The sequence below is a fragment of the Lissotriton helveticus genome, chromosome 3_1, assembly GCF_964261635.1.
Source record: "Lissotriton helveticus chromosome 3_1, aLisHel1.1, whole genome shotgun sequence".
Lineage (NCBI taxonomy): Eukaryota > Metazoa > Chordata > Amphibia > Caudata > Salamandridae > Lissotriton > Lissotriton helveticus.
This window is the reverse complement of record NC_136061.1, coordinates 560,403,189-560,424,389: the sequence shown is the minus strand read 5'-3', so window position 1 is coordinate 560,424,389 and position 21,201 is coordinate 560,403,189. Positions and strand designations below refer to the sequence as shown.

At 43.7% G+C, this 21,201-nt stretch overlaps 1 protein-coding gene across 1 annotated transcript in view; it reads right to left on the bottom strand.

Moving 5' to 3' along the window:
• The window catches only part of ITGAV (integrin subunit alpha V), a 402,152-nt gene that overhangs the window by 60,715 nt on the left and 320,236 nt on the right, over positions 1-21,201 (bottom strand). The window contains exons 22-23 of the mRNA XM_078680488.1: positions 16,678-16,757; positions 5,827-5,907 (exon numbers count right to left, since the gene is read on the bottom strand). Of these exons, the coding sequence (XP_078536614.1) occupies positions 5,827-5,907; positions 16,678-16,757 (161 nt within the window). The remainder of the gene's footprint in view (positions 1-5,826; positions 5,908-16,677; positions 16,758-21,201) is intronic.

Here is a 21,201-nt window from a genome sequence, read left to right as displayed (position 1 = left end):
GTTGATGAAGACACAGACTGCAGGTTGACCAGTGTAACAGGAATATGCAAAAGCCAGGAACTGCCTGAAATTGGACCCAGAGCTCAACATGTGAAATACATAATTGCTGACTGTATTATTGTATGAATTCTGTGACAATACCTGTAAGAATCTGCGAGAAACCACAAAGAAAGTTTAGCTCCATATCGTTAACTATACTTTATAATGTCACACTCTGATTTTTTTGAGGGTGGTAGTTAGCTGTGTAATATGAATAACAAACTTTTGAGTTTTTGCAAGTAATAGCATCTGCTTGGCAGGGATTTATTGACTTGTATTCTCTGCTTGAGTTCTGAGTCTCTACCCCACACCACTTCTCCAAGGAAGACATGGATTGCTAGACCTCACACCAGCATTTGGCCTGAGTCAAGTACTAAAAGAGTGCACTTGGTGATCTGTTGTGGGACAAACCATAAGGTAGATCCTCCAGATACTAAAGGTAAAAGGCTCTCATTGTTACTGCTTGAGTTTAGTAATCCACAAGTGCCCTGAGACTCCTGAAAAAGTTAACCTAGATAGTGACAGAGTTTCTTCGGTGGCTATCACCATATCTGCAAAAAGGTGGGTTGAATGTTTATTTGTAATTGTGAACTCAGAGTGGACGTTCAGCTCGTCTACTAGAAGACACTCTGGCCAGTGCACAAGTGGACCACATGGTCAAATGTGATCAAGTATTCTGAAAGGCTCAGATGAATAGCAACATGCCAGATCGACTAGTGCACATATGGCCCTTCAGCTCAGCCTCTCAAAAAAAGTGAGTCACAAGTGAGGTTGGGAATATTTTACTTCGCATGCAATTTTCTATTTACATCATGCAGTGCTGTAGATTCACATGTTCTGCATAATTCTGCCTTCTAGTGTTGGACTCAGACGTCTTTGAATAAATCTTTTCAGTCAAAAGATGTGCAGAACACTCCCTTGGAGGACAATGCGCATCAATTCCATCATTGATGGATTATCACACAGCAGCAGAGAATTAAATGGAGTTTGGAGTGAGTGTAGCATGGTGCACCATAATAAAACAAAAGAGCTGTCATCAACACAAGCGTCCGGGGAGGAGGGTGAGCCCATGTGAATATACAGCACTGCAACCTATGTACAGATTGTTACAGGGTAACTAACATTTTCCATTTGTGTCATGTGTTGCTGTAGATACACATACTATGCATAGACTGTAAAGCACTCATTTCCATAGGCAGTGCCTAGTGTGTGGTTTATACTGATGACTGGCACAAAGTCCTGTGTGTTCCAAGACTTACTTTCTTTAATACCTCTGACACAGTTCGACAAATCTGAATGAAACTTTCCAACAAAAAAGCGCACTCACTTTGGCTCCTTCACTGATCAGTCAAGAGAGGGTTAGGAAAAAAAAGGAGTTTAGAAAAACAGATTTTTCATTTAAATGCCATAGGAAACTTTGCTCAGAAATCATGCTTTTCATTATTTGGGGAAAATCCGTTCAGTAGTTTGAGAAATTAGCATTCAATAAGGTGCTAGGGTTGTCATGAAGGGGTTCATCTTCTGGAAAAGTTAGTGATATCTGGACCGTTATGTACTGCAGAAGTTCCACAGCACCAAATATTAAAAAAATACTGTCATCCCACTGGCTGAAGGAGCCTTTTGTCCTGTCTGCAAATGCAGTACCACTGTACCCAGAATTGTACTGCAGTACATTACGATCTAATTGGCCAGCAGACAGAATGATTGGCACTTCTGGGGGTTTGGCAGCAGGTCCTGGCCCTGCAGCCGATCCCTGCTGTGAATGGCCAAAGGCAGTGCAATGCAAGGGTTGGTGGTTGCTAAAATTTAGAATTTGATCAGAGATTCAGTGCAAAAAAAACCTCTTCTTTGCACAACCTTGAGGTTGGCATTGAACATGACAAGAGTGAAGTTATATGGTTATATGTGTGGTCACAAACAGTGCATTATGGGAGCACAAGCTATAGGTGGTTGACTAAATTAACTGGTGTTTTTCATCACTGTTCTTTGCATGTGTGTTTTCTTAACACTTAAGTTAAGGTCTTAAGTCTTATGATGGAGGTCGAACCGCCCACTGACCTGCCTTCGGTCCGACCGCCGAATTAAAATCTAGGCGGCTGGATACTAAGCGGGAGGGGGGAGAACGCCACCTCAGACAGAACAGTGATCCAGATGGGGTCTGCCGGAATCGTAGGCTCGAATGGAGACGGTGCTGAAGCAGGCACTGCCGTCATCAGGATTACGATATCCCTTTGCGACAGCCTTTTCATGTTAGAAATTCCTGCATGAAAAGGCTGTCGGAAACCCGTCCATCGTGGGCCACTGCAAAGTGAACTAGTGGGCACATTTACCGTGTGCAATTCACCATCCAGTGCATGGACATGCAGGAAGTGCTCCATTGCATGGCAGCTTGTGCTGCGGCCCTTTTCCGGGGCCCGGCAGTCCCATTGCAATGCGGTGGTCACGATAGCCAGCGGCAGCCCGACAATCCAGTATCATGATCAGTCCCTTGGAATCTAACAGCTATATCATCTGTTCAACAAATATATTTTTTCTCTCTCCGTTACTCTTTTACATTTACCTCCTAGTACCACTTATACTGGCCCATCCCTTGAAACACCTTTAAAATCCTTTCTATCCCATACCCTTACTCATTCCTGAACCCTAAAAACCCCTGAAACATATTTTATACCCTGTATTCTTCCCCATCCCCGGACCCAAAGACCTCCTTTAAAACCCTTAATACCCTGTACCCTTACCCACTCATGAACCATTGAACCATAAAAACCCTTACTACCCTGTAACCTTACCCACCCTACATCATAAAAACACTTTTAAAAATCCTCATCACCCTGAAGTCTTAGCCATCCAATAACCTTTAAATCCACCTTGTTTTTGAAATGACATAGTAATCATGTCTTTAAAAATAATACTTACCTCCGTGGTAAAGTACCAAAACAAGTCCTGTGTAGTAACATTCTGTGCAGTAAAGACCGAGGACTAAATACTGTATGCTGCAGGTCTTGCACTAAGCTCTCTCTCATTTTGAGAGAGTTTGCACAAAGTAGTCCTCTTCCTCTTGTATGATGTGTATGTCAACTTTGTGGACTGCCGCAGCCCTCTGTATGATCTCAAGATAGTCAGTAATATCTTGCAGCGTGGATGGCCTGACCAGGCATTGGTCTAAGATTGAGTAACCCGGTTGCGCGATGTTATATTCATCCCACAATCATTTGTGGATCATGGGCCTAACATCAGATCATGTGGTTAGACAGGATTGTATTGGCTGCCGGGTCTTAAAAGGTGCGTGGATACCCCTCAGTTGACTCTAGTGGAGTCAGATCAGGTGGTTTACGTGAGCATGGTGATGGTGTTGCTGACAGAGGTGGGGTAGCTGGAGGAGTGGGTGGAGGTGGCACATAAAGGACGGAATGGTGCCCTAGTCTGTGTTTCTTCTGTGCTGGCTATGGAGGGGCTCTGAGAAGTACTCTCCCTTGAAGATTAAAAGATTACAAATCTTTTATATGGCAGTGTCTCTAATGGCCTTGGCAGATGTGGGTTTCCCCAACTTTTTCCAGGACAAGATGGATGAAAAGGCACTTATGTGATGCTTCGAACTCCTCCTGAAGTTCTAGTAAGATTGGTAACTCTGATACCTTAGATCTTAGCGCGTCACTGTGATTTTCAGAATCAAGGGGAATAGCTTTGGTGGAGCTTTTGGTGCCAACTTGGGAGGTTACCCGGAAGGATCGATGCCATTAGAGTGGATGGGGATCAATGACAACTCTGGGTCGACGCCTTTGGGCCGACCTTTTGTCAACTCTGAAGTCTTCTCTTGGAGCCGACCAGAGCATAAAGGACCTGGCGGGAGCATCTCTAGTGTCAATGCTTATGACTTGATGCCTGAATCCCACCTGAGAGGTGCTCTACCTCGGCACAGGACTTATTGACCCCTGGGTTGGCAGCATGAGTCTTGGAGTCAGGTGGCATTCTTGAGACTCTGAGCGAGATCTTCATTCGGGGGCTGCTTTTCTTCGGCTGTCTTGACATCTTTCTACTTGTGGTCCAAGGCACTTTAGAAAACCGAATCCAGACTGGTTGATGCCTGGGCTGCCGAGATTCCAGAGAGCTGGTCTCCTCACCTTCTTCAGCATCAAAGAGGTCTCTTCTTCGAAGATGTCTGAGATCTTAGCGGATGTCTGGTGGTGCAGCTGGCAATTTCACTTAGAAACTTCTTTGATTCGAAGGTGAGGCAGCACTCATTGGAGGCATCATCATGTTTGAGATAAAAACACAGGTTACAGATGTCATGATGACCCGACCACGGCTGTTTAAAGTGCACCTGGGGAGCAATGTTGAAGGAATGTCTGTTCCATTATCCACTTTGGGTCTGTATTCTCTGGGGCTGAGGCCCGAAGCAGAATGTGTGGTCCCCGAAGGGTGCATCAATGCCCCCAGGAGTCAATGTGGGTTTGTTGTCATTCCTCCACAGGCGTCTGTTGACAAATTGCAATGGAATGCTGATGGAGTGCAGTGGAAGGTCATCGAAGCGCGAATTGGTTTTTCTGATTGTCTGATGTGTCAGTGTTGAAATGCAACTGATTAGGACGAAAAACATTTTGAGAACACAACAAACTCTCAGCCCATCAGGATGTCCGAACTGGATTGGATGTCAGTCCCCAGGGGCACTGTCTTCTAAGGGAGAAGTCAGAGCACACATCTTGGGACTCAAAAAGCTTCTTCAAAGAAAAACACCCAAGCCCAACACCCTATAGTATAAGTACTAGAGTGCATGGATCTACAGCCACACATGATACAAACAAACTGTTTCACTTACCGGCTTAGCAAAAAGATGTTTAAAGTGTGAGGTTCAAGATAACTTTAGAACAATTGTGGGGGAGACTCTCCGTACCTGCTTATATCAATCAACAGTACATAAGTAACAACCAATACATATTAGAGAAGGGACAATAAAAGTAAATGCAGAAAAGACAGTAAAAACAAAAGACCTGTGGATTTCACGTTTTAAAGGCACTGAAAAAACTGAAAGCAAGAATTCTTAGACCTAATACAGCCACCGCTAGCGAGGAAACTATACACCCAATTAAGGCACGGCTGCTTACCCATCGGGGCACTGACTCTCTCTTGGTCAGGGAAAGAGGATGGTTCCTGCCCAGCATGCAATTGTACTAAAGAGGACATTGTTCACATTCTTTTGCCCGGCGTATAGCAGTATACGTAGATGCTGGTTGGTACCGTTGTGTAAAAACTTGGGATTAAGCCAATGTGCCCAGGCCTGCAGGATCCTAACCTATGACACCTCTCCCGCCATTGTCTTCTCGGTTTCCCACTTCTTACATGGAATGTGGCGAAGAAGGACTTCTTTGCTTAATTAACTGTCTTTTTTTTATTCTTTTTTTTACTGTGATGGCCATTTCTTGATAACTTCCAATTTAATAATGTCTTATCTTAAAAACTCTATTTATATTTTTATTATCTATGTACATATTTTATCTGTGCTTTTATGGTCTTTGACCGAAATAAAGTTATGAAAATGAAATGAATAAAAGCAAATGCAGAAAGGACAGTAAAAACAAAAGACCTGTGGATTTCACGTTTTAAAGGCACTGAAAAAACTGAAAGCAGAAATATTACACAGGCAAACCTGCAAACAAAAATTGTTTCATGGAAGTTTAAAGTGAACATGAGTATATGAGGAACAATTTTAGTACTATGGTATAAGCGTAAATCAAGATCGAAAGGTTTTCATCACATGAGAAAAATAAATAGATTCAGAATAGCACTCACCCTCTAATTTCTACAGCAGCCAGCACAGCAAGATCCACCTGGTATGACTGTAGTGGACTTAAATTATCAAAGAGATTGGTGCTGCAAAGGAGATATGAAATGAGTTTAACATATTGAATGGCAAAAACAGCATTGCATTCTAATTAGTTTTGCACAACAAATTAACGTTATGCACATTCATATAAACCAGTCGTTTGGCTGAACTGTTCACCAACATCATTCTGCCACCCTATTAATATGGCGTAAAGCAAACTGATACGCCCTCCCAACCCCCCAGAATATACTGGAGGTCCCCGAGTCTCACATATCTCACAGACATTCCTTCGACCTTGGCCCTAGGCCCCCGAAGTGTTGCGGGGTCTCTGAAGAGGAGTGTGCCCCCTACACCTCAGAGGCTGCAGGAGCTCAGGTTAAGTCCTCGCTTATATGCATTTAGATTTGTGAAGAACCCCTGGATCCAGGCAGCCATCTTCACTTATTGTTTAAAGTACCTTGTGTTGGTTATAGGGCCATGTAGTGACCTGTAGGGATTCAACTGACTCCTGTAGACGTCAGAAAATTGTTAAAAACGTCTACGTTGAATGTATAGTGCAATTTAAAAACATTAGACAATTTGCTGTACAGTCGACTCTGTTGCCCATATGAAAATCATATACAGATGACTTGTTCCTCTTTGACGTTTAATTTGACTGGTGACAACTTTAAGCTGCTTTACTAGCTTGCAGTGTGCTAAAAGTTCATTTGTCATAATTATTAGTGCTACTCTTTCCTTTCCGAATCTCAAAGTATTTTTCCATTGTATTGAACAAAACCTAATATAGACCAGATTGCGCCACAGGCCTCAGTAGTTACTTTAAAAAATGCATTTCAACTCCGACTTTTATAACGTCAATAATCTTTTGTGATAAGCATTCACTAAAACACAGTTGAATACACCATTTATTACTATAATTAAGGATTTAAAAGCGGTCTACTTATTGGTACACCCTTCTTTAAATAGTTAAATATTTCTAAATGTTCGATTACGAATATTCTGTCAAGAACACAGCAAACTGAGTCTACTTTGAAAGCTACTTTCTTGGACACATTTGCGTCCCATACTTTTTTTGGTTAAAGCAGCACCTTTTTATTTTCATTTTGCATAATGTCGCAAATCCTTATTTTCTGGACGAAAGTTCCCTAACACATTTAGGAGGTAAAAGAGTGTTTTGCTTGAAAAGAATAGCGCTTAAACATAGGTCAACATTAATTGGATACCCGCATTCTTTAAAAAATATTTTTCAATAAACATTTCAAAGTTGTGTGTGTACATTACTTGCCAAATACAACAAAGTTGTGTATGTACATTACATGCCAAATCCATAGTGCTATACTGCCACTTACGAGCAAGTTACTTTAATTCATATGTAGCCATTATACAAAATCTCAAAAACAAAAAATCGATCCACGGACACCAGCTCCGCTCATCCAACTCGACACCAAACTAGATCCTTTCGGTAACATTTTATTGAAGATATCAATAAGATAATTAAGACATACCAGACTGAGGTCCTCATCCCATCTGAGGATCAAATCCCAAATCAGGCATGCACTCCTGTCTGCATCGCTATTAGGATTTTAACTCAGACGCTAGATGCTTATTGCAAATGTTAGACCACAGAACTTCCATCAGTTAAAGCGGGTAGAAAATTATGTGCTAAACTGCGTCAAAACCAGTTTGCTCACTTCAAAACAGAGGAACGCAAACACAGTTAGCACACTATGCCACATGTTTAAGTCCAAAAGTATGAATTATAAGATAATTGCACATCCACTAAATACCACAACTAGTGGGATCCGTATTTACCTGGTCATCAGTTACCACCCATAGTAGTGCTCCATTCATTATCAAGGCATGAGTCGGTAAATTACTTAACTGTGCATTTTTCAGTGAAGTCTAGAATTCGGAGGTTAAATAATTAATAACTAATGGCCTGGAATTGCTTGAAATTAAACCATTGGAAAAAGGTAGGACAGATGTATCCAACCCTTTCTGTAAGAAGAGCTACTTATGTTCAATGAAAATCACTGCGAGCTACTAACATTATCAGTATTGTAATAATAACCAGATCAGACAAGAGTACATTTGTGGCACCTCTAGCACGATTACCATCAGGGGTCACCTCGGTGCAAGGCTGCAGCAATGATTACTTTAGTAATGTAAACACGGCTTTGTGTCTTTGGAATGTCTTTAAATAGGTACTTCATAGCAGCCATAGCTGCAATGCCCCTGGGCAAGTTAATAGTATTAAGGGTAAATCTCACCAATATTATAGGATTTTTCACTTAAATATCAGCTTTACACATATTTTGGAAATTCAACTATTTTTCTCCAAGCATCAGCTTATGAGGTCCGAAAACTACTTACATTTTCGTTTCAGATGCAAACTTTTCGATTTCGGTATACATATAGTAATTCAGCCAATTTAGACTGGAATGCACATTGGAGGGCTACTTGGAGGTAGCTGGAGAGCTACCTGTAGCTCACAAACAACTCGTTGGAGAAGTATGATGTAGAAACTATCGGTTCATTCGCTGATGGATGGAGAGGAGCCTCTTTCTGCCTTCTGGAAAGCTCCTTACCTTTCAAGAGGTACCAGGATACGTCCCATTCTCCTTTTTTAAACATATCGTTTATTTATTTTATTTATTTATTCAAAGTTTTATATAGCGCGAACAAGATCCTTACAGATATCAGAGCGCTTCACAAAGACAGGGAAGGGGCAACAGAGTAAACAGAGATAATGGGAACAGTATAATAATCAGTGACAAGGTAATAACATGGATGATAAAAACAAACATAAAACCAATCCATATATGATCAGGTAGGTAACATGGTAACATGGTAATAACATGGTAATAACATGGTAAGTAACATGGTAATAACATGGATGAAAAAACAAACATAAAACCACTCCATATATGATCAGGTAAGGGAGTAGTATATAGCAGCACAGGTCATTGATCCCACTACCATGGCGTACAGGTGGATCAGTAAACCAACGTGTATCATATCTTGGTCGGTAGTAATAGAGTAGCGTAATAGTGCCCCCAACAAGTCGAGGATAGGCAGAGCAGCGATACAAGCAATGCAGAGTCTCTGACCCAACATCTGTAGCGATCAGGAGATCTTGGCCAGAAGCATTGTTTTCACCTCTTTCTTGAAGAGTGCAGTGGAGGTGATTAGCCTTGTTTCAGGAGGGAGCGCATTCCAGATCCTGGGTGCCATTCCTGAGAAGGAGCGTTTGTAAGTTTTCGCTTTCCGAAATCTACGAGGTTTCAGGAGTAGATTTTTAGTACTCCTATTGGATCTCGACCCTCCTGATATAGACAGCTTTTGAGCGAGGTAGTAGGGTGCCTTGTGGTGCACGGCCGCGTGTGTCATAGTTGCAATTTTTAGCTGTATTCTGGCTTCAAAAGGCAGCCATTTTAGAGACTTTAGGTCTGGGGATATGTGCGAGTGCTTTCTTGAGCCAGTAATGAGTCTCGCGGCAGCGTTCAGGGAGGCTCTTAAGGGTGCTGTTGTGGATAGCGGGAGACCGCTGAGGGTCGCAATTCCGTAGTCTATTCGAGGGATGACTAGAGCTTGTACAGCAGTTTGGAAGTCTTTGGCAGGGAGGAAGGGTTTAATTTTCCTCAGCGTGTTAATTTGGAAATTAGCTGCTTTTGTGGCTTTGCTGACGTGCTGCTGCATGTCGAGCTTGGCGTCGAGTGTGATGCCTAGGGATTTCGCCGAGTCCACGATGGTAGGTTGGACATTGAGTGCTGTTAGGTTGTTGAGCCAGGTTTGGGTGGTGGAGATTTTCGCCGGAGGTGAGATGAGTAGGAACTCAGTTTTTAGAGCATTTAGTTTGAGGTGATTATCGGCCAGCCAGGATTGGGTGTTAATAAGCGTGGAATTCAGCTGTTTGATATCTTCCGGGGACTGTAACTTTAGGTAGAGTTGCGTGTCATCAGCGTACATATGGGATTGAACATTGGATGCTTGAAGCAAGGTGGCGAGGGGTTCCATAACGAGGTTGAACAGTGTAGGAGAGAGGGTGGATCCTTGTGGAACCCCAAGATCTGCAGGCACCGGTGTAGATAGTACATTGTCGATCTTGAACCTCTGAGACCGGTTGTGAAGGAAAGACGAAAACCATTTGAGAACAGTTCCCGATAGCCCCATCCTAGTACTTAGCAGCTCCAACAAGTTCTCATGTTTGACCGTGTCAAATGCTGACGAGAGATCAAGAAGGATGAGGAGGCAGGACTCATTACGATCCAGAATTTGGAGGGCGTCATCAATTATGTGTGTCATAGCTGTTTCCGTGCTATGTTTCGCTCTGAAACCTGATTGATGAGGGTTGAGGAGGTCAAATTTATCAATGTGTTTTGTTAGTTGGAGTTGGACACATTTCTCCAACAGTTTGGCCAGGGTGGGGATATTGGTGATGGGTCGATAATTGTTTAGGTCAGACGGATCAGCTGTAGGTTTTTTGAGTATAGGCGTGACTTGCCCCACCTTAAGGGAGTCTGGAATGTGTCCTTGTCGCAACGAGCTGTTAATGATCTTGGTCCAGAGAGGGAGGAGCAAGGGGATAAAGTCTTTTACCGCATTAGCAGGTAGAGGGTCTGTGAGGTGATTAGAGGGCTTCAAAGTGCAGAGCAGTTTGTGTATAGCTTCTTCCGAGTAGGTGTCGAAGTACTGCCAAGATGCCTTGTTTTTAGGTTGAGTGTCAGCCATTCTGGTGTAGTTGGAGTATCGATTTACATCCATTATGAGGCCATTTCTTATGTTGTCAGTCTTATGTTTAAAGAAAGCAGAGAAGGCTTCACAGTGTGGAGTGTCGTTTGTTGTGCTATTTGCTTGTGTGGGTTGTGCATTTGTTTGGGTCTTGATTAACTCGAACAGTTTTCTTGGCCTATTCTTCGCTTGGTCCAACTGGCGGCTGAAGAAGTCCGACTTTGTGCGCTTTATTTTCCTAAAGTAGGCATTTCTCTTGTTCTTGAGCTTTTTGAGATGCAGTGCTGAAGGGTCCGATCTCCAGGTGCGCTCTGCCATTCGCATATTACGCCTTTCGTCATTGAGACTGTCATCATACCATGGGTTAGAGGTTTTGGTGGAGACTCTCTTCAGTTGCAGAGGGGCGACTTCATTGACTATTGTATTCATAGAGTCAAGGTAGTGGTCAGTCAGTGATTGAACATCTGAGGCACCTGAAGGGGGAAGGAGGAGGTTGCCGATGTGGGGAGGTAGGGTGGAGGGGTTAAGATTCTTCAAATCCCTTTTCCATGTTTTGGATTTGATTGGTTGAGTAGGGTTAGGTTTAACTTTTTCGTTGATAAAGAAGGTGATAATGTGGTGATCTGACCAATCGCAGGGTAGAATCGCTTCCAATTGAATAGCGTTCTCTTTGGCAATGATGAGATCGAGTATCGCGCCTTTGTCGTGTGTTGGTTTATCGCATAATTGGGTGAGGTCAAGCGCATTGAGGAAAGTTTTTAGACTATTCACTGCAGTGTCTTTCTGATCGTTCCAGTGGAGATTGAAGTCACCCAGGTAGACTTGAGTGGTCTGCCGACCGGCGTTGGAAGTGATCAGGTCCATGACTTGTTGGGTGAATATGAGATTGTCACCAGGCGGGTGATAAATGAGATGTAAAGTACATACTTGTTTGCCCTCACTGATGATGTCTAGGCAGAGGAGTTCACAGGAGGAAAGGGAGGGGGAGGTGACTTGAGTAACGGAGATGTTGCTCTTAACAATGCATGCAATTCCCCCGCCCGTCTTGCCAGGAGACCTGTCCAACCTAATGATGTGATAATTGGGGGGGACTAGTATGTCCATAATCGGGGTGGAGGCTTCAGTGAGCCACGTTTCCGTTAGAAAGGCTAGGTCTAGCTCCCTATTTGAGACAAGATCCGCGATGTCGGAGGAATGTCTCTGGGCCGATCTGCAGTTTAGTAGGATGCATTTGAGTTTGGGACAGAGAAGGGTGGACGAGCTTTCTAGTGTGAGGGGAACTTTCCTGAGGTTGTTAGGGACGGAGCCTCTGTTGTTGAGTGTTGGGAGCCTCAGAGCGTTTGTGGGAATTGTGGGTATGGGGATGTGCGAATTGGAAAAACCTTTTACCGGACCTGGGCCATAAGAGTGTAGGAGAGAGCAAAGGTCGAGGTCCGACAAGGGGCTGAGAACACGACGGGGCGGTGGGAGTTATTGCGAACGGGGATAGTGGACCATTGCTGGAGTCGTCGGGGGCGAGTGTATGTAGGAAGGGTGCGTCGTTTGTAGGGTAATGGGATGGTGGGAGGTAGACTGGGCTGTGAGGAGAGAAGGTCTTTGATTGCGTGGATGTCTTTTTTGATTTGTAAAATTTCCTCCTTGACTTGTTGGAGTGTGGATAAGGTCAAGTCAGGAGGGTTGTTGAGGTGTTCCGCGGTGCTAATGGGTGGGATGGTATTCAAGGTGTGGACGTGTTTGTGGGCGAGGGGTGTGAGTGGTGAAGGTGAGGCAGGCGGTGGGTGGGAAGCATAGATAGTGACTTCAGTGGGAGACGATACAGGTGAGTAGAAGAGTGAGTGAAGGTTGAAGACAGTGGGGGAGACAGGAGGGTAGTGAGGGCTAAGAATAGGAGGTGGGAGAGAGGGGGGTGCTAGGGTAAGGGAGGAGGTATGTTCTGTATCTTGTGTTGGGAGGGGGATGACGTTCTGAGTGGGAGTGGGGAGGGAGCGGGGAAGGGAGAGGAGTCTGCCGTGGGGGGGATGGGGTTGTTGGGTGGATAAACTCCGCGTGATGGTGTGTGCAGATGTAGGCGTGTTGTGGGTGGGAGTTGTTGTGTCGGGTGTGAGAGACACGTGGGTGGGAGTGGAGAGAGAGATGGGGAGGGAAAGGTGTCTGTCGAGGGGGGGATGAGAGGGGGTGGATAAACTTTGGGCGATGGCTTGTTCAAATGGTGGAGTGTTGTGGGTGGGGGATGATCTGTCCGAGGGGAGATGGATGGAGGGGGTGTGGGTGGGGATAAGAAGTGTCGTGTTGGAGGGGCTACTAGTATGTGCGGCGGGGATATTCGTGACTGTCCTTGGGGAGTGGCGTGCGTTAACAGCAGGTGGGCCATTTACTGGGGTGCTGGGGGTAGAGGTGTAGTAGGTGGTGGCTGCGAGGTCAGGGGGGATAGTGCTGGCGGACTTCTGGGTTCGGGTCCGCAGCTTGGAGAGGTGCTCTTTGAACTTGGGGAACAGGTTGTCTAGTAGTTCCAGGTTCTTGTCCGTGGCTTGGATCAGGACAATCCCGGTATTATAGATTGTAATGGTAGACCTGCCAGGGAAGAGGTGGGAAGGTCTTTATACATTCTACATCACATAATATTTGTCCAACATTTGATATCTTCGTGTAATTGACATGTTCAGGGTACAAGTCCTAAAAAAAGAATTGGGGGGACGCTGACGTCACGACAGCAAATGACGTCACAAACGGTGGCTTGCACCATCAGACTCGTTGCCTCCCCTTGCTCACCCCTTAGATGCGATTGCATCAGAGAAGCCAGCGCTTGAGCAGCATTCTGAATGGGCTCCGATCTCGCCCCAGAGAGGCCAAAGAGTGAATGGGTGGCTCCATTTGCTCCAGTTATCGAGCTGCCAGTAAAATAAGCGGGGAGACGCCGTCCACCCGCGTGGTACCCCGACTCGAGCCCTGGACATGTTACAGAAGTTGCTGACATTGCAAAGCATCATTGATCCCTGATTAACATTTAGGAGCAGGGTATGACAGCTATGATGTATGCCAGCCCATTCCGCCCATTCCAAGGCCGAGAATTCAAATATCTTTCCTCATGTCCGTCTCTCCAGCAGTGTAATGTACAGCCCTTGTATGTCGGGGTGAGTCTGTTTGGACAGGAGGTGTCGCTGCCATCTAAGAATCATATGTAATGGAAATTAAGAGAAAGTGAATAATGCTAAAGTATCTAATTACTTGGCTTAACTAGTGTCACCTTCCTGAGCTCCGCCCCACCCGGACCCCCTCTTCCGGGCCCCCCACCTACGCTCCCTGCACAAGGCCACCATGAGCCTAGAGCCGGCCCTGATCTCAAGAGTTATAATTTTAGTATTAAACAACCACGCATTCACTGGCACTGATGAACGTAAAAAAGTATTAGACAATGCCCTGTAAAATGTGAGTTGACTGGTTTAATTGTCCACTGCTGTTATCCTGAAAAGAAGGAAAAATCAGATTGACTTCTTCCTTAGCTCTGTGACTTGGGGCTAGGTCCTTGTTTTTAAAAGTATAATAGGCTGGATTGATTGATTATAATCAGAATTTTAGTGGAGGGAAATTTCTGGTGATGCTACTATAAAAACAATGCTGTGTTCAAAATGAATCATATTGATTAAAATGATTTTGTATGCATCACAAATAGAACCAAACTAGCAGAAGTAACCCCTTTAGAGGACAGGTTGTTGCCAGTTATATACTAGTGATATTCCACCCTTGATATAGCAGATCCCTAGACCAAGGGTGCGATATCACTAGTATATAAAACCTCAACTCCCCAGACGTCCTTCAGAAACTAAAAGTTGATAGGGAAAAAGACATGGTTTAATTTGTAGAGGATAGTGTGAAGAGGCCAGAGGAAGATCGCTAATAAGGCAGGGTTCCGTCTTAAACAGCTCTGCATCCTCCTCAAAGAATGCTACTCGAAAACAACCCTACACAAAATAGGAAAGAGTAACTCACAGATGTGGATCAGAGAATGTGGTCTGATAGACCCTTTCTTCCACGTTGTGTGGGAATGCCCAAACCTACAGCACTGCTGGACGGGGTAATAGACCTACCTATCGATCAAACCATCAAGTGGCTTGTGCTGAATAAATGAGGAAACTAGTAAATAACAAAATACTCAAACCTAAGGATACTACCACTTGGTCTAATAGTAGCAAAATGGAATTTAGACATATGGGAGGGTCTTCCGTGACTCTAGAGGTAGTGGAATGGGAAAAGAACATGGATTGGTGCATGCAAGAGGAGAGGGAGGTCTATGAGGGAAGAGGCTGCCCGAAAAATAGGAGAAAGCATGGTGTGGTCTGCACGGAGGACCTATCAGGGGCTCTGAATTCAAATTGTGCCACTGACACCTACGAAAGCCCCAGGTTTCATAACCCCAAATGTAAAACTGGAGAGTAATCAAAATATATATATTTTTAAAGGATGTAAAATGTTTTTGCATGAATACCAGATAGTAGTTTTGATGTGCTTTATAATCTACCTAATAAAAACAGGAATGCATTAAAATAAAAAAATAAAAACAGTATTTGCAAGATGCTCCATTGCAAAGTTGGTTTCTTGCATTATGCTCCACTGCACAGGTACAAAACAATCCAATACTGTGTGCACATGCTAGTTTACCATCAGCAATTGATGATCCTGATTATGCATAGCCATTCAGAATAAAGCCACATATCTGATTTTTTTTTATTTCAATCCAATACATCAAGGGATTCATTGTGGTTTAGGGTGCTCTAGTGCATACATCTCCAATTATGGAACCACTGGGTTTAATCCCAAGCAAACTACTTCAACTCTCTATGCCCCATTTTCCTTTTTTGACTAAAGTGAGAGGTCATAGAAATAAGTATCACTATAAAGCACTGCATAAAAAGTGTACCTTACATATCAACAGGACACATGCAAATGCACGTTACAGAGAAAGTATCAGGGCAAATCACAGCTTTTATAACAGAAAACAAAGCAGGACACATAAGTGAATAAAGAATGCAACATGTAGTGGGAGCATTAATCAATGAACGGAGGTGTGGTACCGCTCAGATCACTACAATAAGAAGCTTTGGCAGAGACAATGTGTCTAGCCTTTAAAGGTGATTACCAACCTACTGACTGTCAATGCGTATTTTTTATTTTGCAGTTCGTGGGCCTTTAGAATTTTTATTTTTTTTAAACTAGGAAAATGACGTGAGGGGAGCACTGGGCAGCAACTGAAAAGCAGGGCGGTGGGAGGGGGGGGGGTGGGGGAAGGCACCAAGAGAGAGAGAAAGAGAAGACCAAAGAGAGAGAGAAAGAGGAGACCAAAAAGAGAGAGAAAGAGAAGACCAAAGAGAGAGAGAGAGAGAAGACCAAAGAGAGAGAGAGAGCGAGAGAGAGAGAGAGAGAGAGAGCGAGCGAGCGAGAGAGCGAGAGCGAGAGAGAGAGTGAGAGAGCGAGAGAGCGCGAGAGAGAGAGAGAGATAAAGTGTGTATGTCTGTCCAGATGTTTGTTTACATAATCGAAATACCGTAGGCCGATACCAGCCGTGATGGACAACCATGTTAGTAAATGCCAAATTCCAGATGAACCACAGAAGCCAATGGCTGAAAGGGCTGTCTAAAAGCCCGGTTCTGAAACTGTGTAAGTATGTCTATGTGCACATTGTGTGTTGACAATATCTCTCACCAGATGGCTAAAGGTGTCTGTGAGTCCTAAAAATAAGGCTTGCAACAGGCCAGGGATCACTGTACATACACCAAGAATAAGATCACCTTATGTAGTTATGATGCAGGGTACAGAGTACTGTATGGAATAGATGACACATCATTGCATGGAAAAGCAGAGTAAAGTATCACAACACGTAGCAGAGCACAGATCACTGAATATAGAAGGACACACATTGCTGCACGCAGCAGAGCAAATATTGCTGCTTGGAGAATAGAGCATGTATAAGGGCTCAGACTATTGCATGTAGAATGAAGGACACGTGAACTACATATTTGAATACAATTGAGCAAATAAATACATTAACAGAAATATCTTAAATGGGTAAGGGTTTCTATAAGGACACTTACCTTAGGATCTGCAAATCAAACTTGACCGAATTGTCCATCTCAGACAGCTGATGGACACTAAACCGTAGTCCAGCTACTAGCTAAGAGGAAAAAGAAAGAACATTAATGAAAAAAGAAAACGTGCAAAATGAAAGCTTGTTGGAGGGCATCATTACACACTGCACATGCTGAAGAAAAATATACAATGCGAAAACTGTACCAAAAAATAATTTTTATTATTATTGTTTCTAAAGTATCAGATTTGGTTAAGGCTGAAATATTTCACTAACCTAAAAATCCAGTCTTTAACAAAACTACTCATGAATTACAACAAACACCATTTTTGAATTAGACCTGGTTTGTCGATTTGTAGAGTGCTCTAATAACCGGTGAAGGTATCCAGGCGCTCGAGCAGGTGTGTAGGCGTGTGGTCCACGCAGGGTTATTCAAAGAGCCAGGTCTCAGGGTCTCGGTTAGCTCTAGAAGCAAGGAGGAGGCTCTGGTGAGTAGTGGGAGGGTGTTCCATGTTTTTGGAGTGATGTAGGAGAACGAGGAACCTCCTGCTTTGCTTTGTGACTGCGGGGCTGGGGTGTGTGCAAGAGAGAGGGAGGGCTGGGCGCAGGTGCCTGGGTTGGTCGTGGAAGTGTATGCTGCTGCTCATGCATGCGGATTCAGTGTTGCGGTGGGCTCTGTAGGTGCGCATGCGTAGCTTGAACTGGCTGCGCTTGGGAATGGGGAGTCAGTAAAGCTCCCTGAGGTGGAGTGAAATGTGGGTGCAGCAGCTATACTCTGTAATCGGGCATCACGCAGATTTACAAACCTATATGACACAAAGGCATATTTTACAGTTTGTGAATCTGTCAGAGGTACCACCTTCTGCACTTCGTGCCAAGAAACCTTCGGGTGAATGTGAGCTTTACAGATCATTTTTAACATAACATAACATAACATGCAAGGAAAATGGCTGATGGCTCAAGATGCATGCAGTCCTGTACCCCACTGAGGCAGGGGGACATGAAGCTTCCGCAGAGCCCATTCCATACGGTTATAGACACGACTGGCTTAAAGATTCATCTCTCACAATTTACAAGCACAGATGACTACTGCAACATGTCCAACACGTACAATAGCATCATAAATGATGAACTGGTGAGAGACACAAATCTAACTTGCTGCTGAATGGTACATGGCGGCAGGTTACAGAATGCGCAGTTTTAAATGTGCCTACAATGATGTAATAAAAATGTTGCATGTTTTTTGCTGGCTGCTGCTTGTTGTTCCATTACCACTCACCAGCACCCACTGTGAACCACAAAATAATATTGATGGTTAATTCTATACCAAGGTCAAAGCAAATAGGTGTTTGGATGGATATATTCTGAGGGTTCATAGGGATAAATGGGTGGGCCATTTGATCAAATGTTTCGCTGGAGATTGTGTTATTGTTAATTATTTATAGGCAACTTTGCGTAGAAGATGAACTTATACAACAATCCATTCCAGGGCTACTACGGCAAAGCACAGTAAAGCTTTTGCCTTTCGTTTTTTTTTATAGACCTCTCAATCCACTTATGGGGGACCGACTTTTGCTCAACACTACTTACATTCCCTGGCTGCAGCTTATCATTTTATTTAGCTGAGTGCATTACTCTTTGTAAATATTACATGGACACCTTTTTTTCATCTTTGTCACAACTCATGAGCACTGCACCAGTTGTTTTGGAGCATCTCTGTTTTTATGGAACCTCTTACCAATCTTCTCAACCTCGCCAAGATCCACTTCCATATGTATGCAGACGCCACCCAAATCTACATCAAGATCCACTCACTTGATGACATCAAATCACTCAACTCCACTCAACAAAAAACCCAAACATGGCTGGCCGAAAACCATTTGAAACTAAACTCCCTCAAAATGGAATTCCTCTTAACCGCTCCCCCTAACAAAACTCACACTATCCTAGATTGACTGAAGCACTTAACAGCTCTCAAAGAACAACCGCTCATCGTCGACTCAGCGAAATCGCTAGGGATAACGCTTGACAGCAACTTAAAGATGCAGAAGCATGTCAGCGGTTCCACAAAAGGAGCCAACTTCCACCTGAAGACCCTGCGTAAACTGAAACGCTTTCTGCCAGCCTTCGATTTCAAACAAGCAGTTCAAGCCCTAGATTGGAATACGGGGCGGAAACCTTATGCGGCCTCCCAAGGTAATCGACAGCCCCACTAAGAGCCACTATCAACTCAGCTGCGAGACTCATCACAGGTTCAAAGAGAAACTCTCACATATCCCCTGACCTCAGAGCCCTCAACTGGCTACCAATTGAAGCTAGAATTCATCTTAAAATCGCTTGTATGACGCACAAGGTCCTACACCGCAATTCCCCGCACTACCCAGCTCAGAAACTGGAGCTCTCAACTGACAGCAGAGCTTCCAGGAGTACCAAGACACTTCTTCTAAAACCCCAACGATTTGCCAAGAAAAAAAACTATATTAGTTCATTCTCTGGTATGGCTCCTAGGATCTGGAACGCTTTGCCCACTGAAACAAGAACGAACCCGTCCTCTGCCTCCTTCAAAAAAGAAGTGAAAGCAATCCTCATGACTAAATTCACGTGAACTCTGTCCTTTTGCTAGTTTTTTTTTCTGTATATTATACCCATCTATGTCTTTGTGCTCAATAGCTGTCATTTTGTCTTGCACGATAGCTGATTTGTACATGTATAAGCTATGTATAGCTGCTTCACCTATTTCTTTGTTTTGCTACATCTTGTTTTTTTTTACATTTGACTTGTAAAGCGCCCTGATACTCGTAAGGGTCTTGTTTGCACTATATAAAATCCTCTAAATAAATAAATAAAATACTATTAAGTATCCGAGTAAAGAAATTTACTGATGTGCATACAACAGAATGTGTATGTGATCCCTCAAATAGGTTGTGCTAAGGGAGCTTAGGCTATATGCTCTCTCGGAGGTAACTATGAGCTATTTTCATCAATTTACTGCCAAGGTTTCCAGAAATATAGGCTTCTCCCATATTTGTTTTTAATCTAGTGACAGGGCATTACCGGTTGCTGGTTCGGGCACCAGGATGCAAAGTTTTAGCACTATGCATTCTCCTATGTTGCAAATAGATCTATTGGAGTTTTCTTCATTTCTGAAAAAGTCTCTCCATTAGTTGTTGTTTTAGCTCTCACTCATGTGCAGTGCTTGCTAGCCTTTTTAGCCTGGTTTCCTTTGTGTTCTGGACTCCTTGTAGATGGACGACTACTAGTGCTATTCTTCTCTGAATGGTCCACTTCCATGCTCTGAGCTAGCTGCAACACTGTGTGCGACCTTGTTCTCTATGTTTGTGGAGGAAGAACATCCTGGTGTGTGGTCTCTCTGTAGCTGCATTTTCTTCCCTTGATATGTACCTGGAAGGCCTTTAGGACCAAAAACACAGTCTTCAGCTCCAGCACGGTTATACGTTCCACTGCCTTCCCTGAGATCCAAATGCCCAGATGTTTACCCTCCCCATATGGGCCCCCGACCCTATGTGGAATGCATCTGTTGTGACACCTAAGGAATTGGGTGCTTAGGTCTGCCTACTGTGATCTTCTTTGCATTCCACCAACATATTTATCATTCCACTTTTTCTGTGTCAAATACCAGATCACCACAAGTCCCAGTTGCCTGTGTCCATTGCCATTGTACCAATTACTGCACTGGTCTCATGTGTAACCTTGCCGGGTCTGGTGGCTTAATGCTTCCATTTTAGGGGGCTTGTGTTTGACCTCGTGGTCAAGGTTTCAAATAGTAGTGGGTCCCCTCAGCCTTTCATCCTTCTGAGGTCAATGAAATGAGTACCATTGAGTTGGGTAACAATAAACATATGTTATTCAGCGCCAAGATACCCTTCTGGGTGAATACTCTCCAACACCCAAGCACAGAGCACTAAGAAGACCTTTCGACTAAAGTGGTAGCGTTTTTGCGTTTGGTGCGAATATTCTAACGTACACCCTTTCTCCTCTTCACCTCATGAAATTCTTCCTTACCTCCTTCTGTTAGTAAAATCTGGGTTAACCCACTCCTCCATCAAAGTCCATCTAGCGGCTTTCTCTCTTATAAATTCCCTCATGTACCTCTTGTAAACATTTTCACATAACTTGTAAAGCGCTCTGATACCTTCGGGTCTAGCTAGCACCATATAAAACTCAAAATATAATAACGTGAGCGTTAACAATTGTCATGTCATGTCATGTCACATTATGTTTTAGGATAATTCATGATGCCCAATAGTTTCCCCAACTGACCTCACTGTCATAGACTGGCCCTTCTTCTAAAAGTTAGTTTGTCAGATCAATGTGAGGATTCACTTAGCAACTATGCAGCCATTTGCCTCCATAGAGTTTAGCCTTACTCCCCCAAAAATATTTTCTCTCTCCGGCACTGAGGATGATTTCTCCATGTTTAGGGAAAAGTTCAATCTGTGAAGTGTCTCCATGACTGTGTTTATGCTCTCCTGGCACAGTCAGAATGGTCTCACCAATACCAGACTGTTGT